We start from the raw sequence: 7,247 nt of genomic DNA on the forward strand, positions 1-7,247 counted from the left end.
AAGACGCAGTATTGGAACATCCAGTTAAGTGGCCCGATCTATCTGCACTTCTACATCTTGAATCGTGTCTTCTTTAACATCTTTACTGACGTGAATATTTAGTTTTGTGGTGATGATTCCAGGACAACTATATTGAAGTAAGTTCGATTTTTTCTAATTAATTAACATATATCCAACTATCTGACAATCGGCGCGCTGATTGTTATCCCCGATTAATTTTTAAGACTTAAACAATTAGTATAACAGTATAGGAAACCTATTTATAACATCAAATAAATACGTATACTTTATTCATTGTCGCATTTGCAGACAGTAATGCATAATTCTGCCAGAGCCTTGCCGAGATTCGTTGGAGCGGGATGTCAGAGGGCGCTGAACAATATTACAGAGCGTGTTGGACACTGTAAAAGGTACTTCATGAATTGTCTGAGTTTGGAATAGACAAAGAGAACATTTCACTTCTAAAATGTATTGAATGTGAATAAAATGAGAAAACAATCGAACATATGTCTTACGATTGATCTTTACAAAACATTAACTACCACAACATACATACAACATCCAATATATGTTCATTAATGACAATTTGAAAATTTTGAGTTGTTAAGTAACTTCGTTGTCCATTAAGGCACAAGGGTTATATAATTGAAAACACTACATTGAACACGGTTATAGGTTTAGTTCACTCATCAGCCTGCCAGTTAAGGTAGAAGCGGTCGCAGAACGCACCTGTCAAACTTACGGACAGGGAGTGAAATGGCACGAGCAACAGCGCCACGTACTCTACATTGATTCAAAAGCCGGATATATCCACAGATGGAACGCGGAGACAAATGAAAGCGACAAGCACATGTTCCGTACGTTCACATTTATTTTTAGTAATCCACTTCATTAACACACTATGGAAAATAAAGCAATATCATATCATATTGTATAACCCTGTTATATTCAACTGAATTCTCAACGCGGGAATTTACTAATGTTATTACCTCCTTTATCTCATAATCCCGAGCAGAACGTTCTTTTTTTAAATATGATTTTGTGCAATTCAACCATCTTTTTTTTCCACACGTTTAATCATCACCCGGCATTATTCAAAAAACGTTTCAACATCGTTATCAAAACCATCACACGTCTAATCATACTCCTTCTTATGATCATTATTCCTATCAACAGCCTTCACATTTCACGTTCTAAATGGCCACATCATCGCCAGATCGATCTAAAATATAATCATTCTGTTCAACATACCCCTAACTACCATGGTCAGTGATGGTATTCGTCGATACCATGGTTAGTGGGGATATTTTGGGTCATCATGATCTGCGATAATATTTGGAGATATAATCAACGTATGAATCACCCGCACATTATCATCATCGTCTCAATTGTCAATTCCTCATCATAATCCTCATATTAGCCATATTAATCACGTCCATTATTCCTATTATTATCCCCATCGTTGTCATCATAACCATCGTTAGCCATCATAGCATTTTCACCATTTCCATTACCATCATCAACATCTCTGCCTCTTATATCCTTTTTTTTAACATACGACCTTCATCGTAATACAAAGATTTTCTAAACACCAGTTGTTCGTATGTTATTAAATGTACACGTTTTATGTTTTACTAATTATCTTAATTTTATACGTAGCTGTATATAATCAACTCTGCTGTAATTTAATTAATTTAACTTATCTTAATATCTTAACTTTACACTAACTAAATTCACTTAATTGTATTGTATGCCTCGTAGATTTAAGGGAAATATAATTGATTTAAAATTGTTATTTCACTATTTCAAACAGTTTAAATACCTGTGAAAATTATCTGTAAGTTTCACTGTGTCTTTTCTTGGTTCCCTAATTAATGCAGTAAATGAAACGTACGTCAATTATGTCGAATTAGTTATTTGGAAATGACGTCATTATTTTGAAGTGGTAGGGTTACTATTCTCTCAAATGTTCGAGTACAGTCACTTTAAAATGGAGAGCATATTATAAAAAGATAATTGATGGTTTTTGTAGAAAATAAATGTTTTATCCACTCGTGATCACATAAAGTAATTACCAATTACTCTGATCACACGTGAATTAAATCTACAATCTACCTTATTCAACAAATATCATCTATACATCGTATTTAAAAAAAAAATAAAAACATGATGGGAAATTCCCTTCTTTATATTACAGAACTAAATTCATACACAAGTCATAAACCGTGACGTAATAGAATTACGTTTATTTTCACTTCCGTAATTTTACCTGTTCATTTATTCATACTATTGATACCAGAACAGTGAAGGTAATCAATATTCATTTGGAATAAGAACACACTAACAAAACCTTTTGGCGATATCAGCATTTTAATTATTCACTGTCACAAGAATACGAAATTTGAACCTATTGACGCTAAACATACAACCAACAAAGCATAGTTCCTGAGTGTCACAAATCTATGAGATCTTGTCATTTCTCATTTTGATGTACTAAGTAAGATCAAATTAAATTACTTGTGAAGAGAGTTCAGATCAGTTGTGTATAAAATTGCGTCTCTTTAAAAAGCATATCCTTAATCGACGCAATAGAAAAATAATAGAGAGAGAGAGAGAGGAGAAAATTGGCGGCATATAGTATATATGCTCCTTATATAGCATATGTCATATATACATATAGAAGAATACATTATATATACATACAGAAGAAAAGTAAATGCAAGAATATTCGATTGATTAAATGTGTAGCCTTCTACAATTTTCTTGTAAATGTATGCAGTTATATTCACGAATATATATGTATGTATACATTTACAATAATAAAATTATATATAGATATAGAAAAAAAGTTTAATCCACTGTTGGCACTCAACTGCTCAAAAGGCAACCAGATTATTTACTAAGTTATTCTTGTATAAATAGTAACAAAATTTAAACTTAATTTTTCATTTTAGCATGAATGTAAAGGCAGAAAATGTGGCACGAAGCGACTCGAGAAGCTATCTCGTTTCGTTATCGCCGATAATGTGTAAACGTTGCTGTTGCTTGGCAAGGTTGAAGAGTTGAATGATTCATCATACTTATTTTAGCATTCACGTGGTGTTTGTAATAATAAATACATGCACATACGAAGTGTATTCGAAACTAACTAAGTATACGGTTAAGTGAAACTTAGTTCGTTCAATTGAGATTTCTAAAAATAGACTTTACGGAGGATACCAGAGAAAGCACATTGTGTACACATCGGTCTTACTGACAACAACGTAGTTACGTCACCATCTATGTATAGAATGGAGAAAGCATAGATGTAGATTGTAGCTGCTCTTCTATACTCATCAGAAATTGACACGGCAGTTCACGACTGAATCCATAGCCGACTAGTTATATTTATCAAAAAATAATGTGTGCATTCGATGATAAAACCAATATTTATATTTCTTATCCTTTTGAATATGTATTGTGGGCAGATTTGTGTGCATTTGGTACAACCGCTGTCTGATAACTCCCCTAGTCGTACATTCGATCCTCTACTCGTGTCGTGTTTTTCCTAAAGTGGCTATTCTGCCCCCCTTATGATTATTTTACTAACTCTATTCCAACAACCTCTTCTATACACATTTGAAGCCTGTATATATTCAAACGCTAGTCGTATTTTTCTTGGTTCTAATACTATTCTTTATTCTTAAATCTAAGAATTGGTCGGTGAATTCGGGCCCAGGGCACTATCGTTGTCGTTGTCTGCATATATTCTCACTTTCAAAGGAACGGTTCGAATGATTAATATTTGATTTTAACTTGCGTTGATATAAACGAAAACGGGTCTGTATCCGACGAGTCGGTAAATAGATGTATAAATGGTGCGATCCCCTTGCAATACAATTGAAAGGCTTGCCTGCTTACTCTCACGCGCTTGTTGTTTGATAATATTACTAATATTAAACTGTATGCAATGTAGTCCATTCGCCATTTTCTATCGTTAAGGACGCATGTTTCTGTATCTTATGATACATATAAAAAGGGTTACCACTTCGATGATTCTTCCTCTTACGTAGTATAAATCAAAAGAATGGCTGTGTGAAATTAGTTTTGAAAATATTGTAAAAATGTGATTCAATAAACAACATGGGAATATAATCATGATTTGACAAATTCAGTCACCTTATTAAATAACTTAAATTCAAGAAACATGTAGAAATGTTCTCTGCCTGTCAATATATTCGTTTTCAGCTGTTGATTTACTTTCTCGTAACTTACAAGAAAATAAGTTATTTCCAATCATACAGGTTCAAGATTTAAAGGACAATTTGTCTAAAACTTATCATAACCCTAATTTTGTAGACGACCGGACGACAATGTTTCTGCCTGTTGATAAAGACAAGTACATAGTCAGCATCGGCCCACGGCTGTGCAAGTTCGAGTGGATGGGGCGAAGAATCACTCCATTGGTCACTGTGGACGAGACCAAGCGGATCCGACTGAGAGACGGTAGTTGTGACGCGTTTGGAAGAATTTGGTTTGGTGAGAATTCATCATCGTAAAATGTATTAAACGCATTAATATAAAGATTCTGTAAAACGGATATGTTTTTTTCCTTTAGGAGTATAGCTTTGGAAATGCGATACATACGTGAAGACTTTAAAATAAATACTTTCCAAATATCAACATCAGCAATAACTTCAAGCATTACTTATAATTAAGATTAAATAAACAGCGGTCCACTATAACATACTTCATTTGAACTGAAACATTTCAAACATGAGTATAGTTTTGCATGATTCAATTTGAACAATAACGTTTCAAATATCGAAGGAACCAGCCACGCTGCGAATGCTGCAGCCGACGCTCCGACAAAAGGCGCTCTTTTATGTTTGGAACCAGACGGCGCGCTCCGCAAGCAGGCTGATGGTGTTAACGTTTCCGGACGTGTAGCTTGGTCTTTTGATCACAAGACTATGTTCTACGTTGACCCTGTCGCTCGCCAGATCGCGGCATACGACTTTGACATCGACTTGGGAAAAATTTGTGAGTAAACTTTTTGAAGTTCTATTAACATGCAAGCCGTTGAATGCAAAACCTATAACAAGTAGTATTTAAAAATATTTACGCCAATTTGATGTGTTAAAAGGGTAATATACCATTCATGATTCCGAAGTTGTGCTGTTGTTCAAAATAAAAATTATGCAAAGAAACATCAATGCAAATGTTTTGCTAACAGACTACCAGTGAGCAAGTGTTCCATAAATAAATAAAGAAATAAACACCAGCAACAAAGCTCAAAAACTTACAACACACCCAAACAATTCATATTATTGGACAGCCGACTTGGAATGTAATGCAATAATGATTTATATAGGCAAACGAGCGCGCAAACTGTGTAAACATAACATTGCAATTTAATTCAATTTAATTCATTTATTGAAATCAAGCCATTTCTATCAGGTCATCGACGTGTTTTGGTGGATCTAGCCGGCAAAAACAGCCTGTCTCGGTGGGGCTACCCGACGGACATTGCCGTTGACTCCGACGGCAATCTATGGGTGACCTGCTGCATGACAGGTCGGATCGTCAAATTCGACACCTGCACGGGTAATTGTAGACGTTTAGATAAGTTATCAATTAAAGGCATACACAAAACGAACTGAAATCCATGAAACTTATAATAACGTTATAGAGATTCGCGTTCACGTTATTAAAGACTTAGATGACGACATAATAAATTAGCGATGAGTCTTGTTTTGCTTGCGGATAAAAACATTACAATATACTGCAATGTGTATTTTCCAGATTATTTTCTTTTGTTGATTTCTCCCGAGTAATTTTCACTCGTATTCTGCTTCACAGGGACAGAACTGAATTCCGTGAGCATTCCGTCACTGCGTTCCACTTCCCTCTGTTTTGGAGGCGACCATATGGATGAGATATTCGTCACCACGTCGCGCCTGGGGGCCTCAGATAAGGAACTAGAGCAATTTCCCCTGTCTGGTTCCCTGTTCCGGGTGACTGGTCATGGAACGCGTGGTCTCTTGGAAAACCGGGCGCCGGCATTTTAATCAGTGTTTTTACTCTGAACACTTGAACATATTAATAATAAGGGTTCAGCTGCGTTATAATGGATTTCATGATAGTAGCATTGTTTGTTAATAATGCTAAATTGAATGTTGTAACTCATCGAATAGTGGAAATCAAAATTGCGCTCTTGTTGTTTCTAATATCATCGTTCAAGCCTATATGAAACTTTATGTCCATTTATTTATTTGAACCCCTACAAAGAGACCATACATAACATGTACACAAAGTTAATCCAGAAGCACAAGAAGGATACATGTTCTGTATCATATAAATAAGACGTAGCTCGTTACTGCTGATACACTCTGAATGTTAAAGTTTGTTGTAGGATTGTCAACTTTTTAAAGTGGAAAAATATTTATTCCATCCATATGTGTACATTTCAATGCATTATTATGCGGGAAAATAATTGCATCTTTATATAAGTATATGATTATGTACACAATGTTTAGCCCTTAAGAGAATGAAAAATGTATAACAAGCCTTCTTTCTAACAGATATAAATGCATTGCAAAAACATGTGAAACTGATATTTCCATTTTCTGTCTTTGTTACGATACTCTTTAAAAAAAGTAAAGTTGGTAATCGATTTGATAAAATTAAAATAAAACATATTTAAATAACCTATATAACTACAGAAAAGCAAGGCTTTGATAGTATTGCAAGCGAAACAGAAGTCACCTACCGGTGGAACCCAAATCACTTAAAGGTCGACCACTTTTCATAATGCCTGTTATAGATGTTCACTTGACATATTTTATAAAAAAAATCATGTCTTTGTTTTACATCCATCAGTCGTTTGACCTCTGAAAACATTTTGTGCATAAACCTATTGTTGCTATTTATGTGTAAAATAAGTTCATTGTTATCTTTTATGTTTATTTCGAAAATGCCATTTTGTGAAATTTAATTTCGGAAAAACAGTCACCGGACTATTCTAGATATTTTACGACTGCAGAAATAAAGTGTCATGCATAATCCTTACGTCACCTTCAAAGCAGATAATACGTTTTTTTTATATGTGTTAAATTGTAATATATTGATAACATATGTTACAATAACACAAAATAGGCAAGAATAATTATATATTGAAGACGAATTTCATAGCAAAGACAAATTAGCGCCCCGAGCAGATTGTGACGAAGATATTTCGTACATATTTTCCTACAATATCCGAAGCA

At 34.4% G+C, this 7,247-nt stretch overlaps 1 protein-coding gene across 1 annotated transcript; it reads left to right on the forward strand.

Annotated features, from left to right (window-relative positions):
- On the forward strand, window positions 1-6,837 carry LOC127835166 (regucalcin-like). The gene is made up of 7 exons (XM_052361474.1): window positions 1-137; window positions 310-410; window positions 676-857; window positions 4,339-4,518; window positions 4,810-5,022; window positions 5,440-5,586; window positions 5,842-6,837. The coding sequence occupies exons 2-7, from the start codon at window positions 316-318 to the stop codon at window positions 6,048-6,050; spliced, it is 1,026 nt and encodes a 341-aa protein (XP_052217434.1). The 5' UTR covers window positions 1-137; window positions 310-315; the 3' UTR covers window positions 6,051-6,837.
- Window positions 6,838-7,247: the final 410 nt, after the last annotated feature.

The sequence above is a fragment of the Dreissena polymorpha genome, chromosome 6 (assembly GCF_020536995.1).
Source record: "Dreissena polymorpha isolate Duluth1 chromosome 6, UMN_Dpol_1.0, whole genome shotgun sequence".
Lineage (NCBI taxonomy): Eukaryota > Metazoa > Mollusca > Bivalvia > Myida > Dreissenidae > Dreissena > Dreissena polymorpha.

Coding starts and splice junctions, on each gene's coding strand:
- LOC127835166 (XM_052361474.1), top strand. CDS start 316: ATGCATAATTCTGCCAGAGCCTTGCCGAGATTCGTTGGAGCGGGATGT. Junction 411..675: donor CGTGTTGGACACTGTAAAAG/GTACTTCATGAA, acceptor ACACGGTTATAG/GTTTAGTTCACTCATCAGCC. Junction 5,587..5,841: donor CAAATTCGACACCTGCACGG/GTAATTGTAGAC, acceptor TCTGCTTCACAG/GGACAGAACTGAATTCCGTG.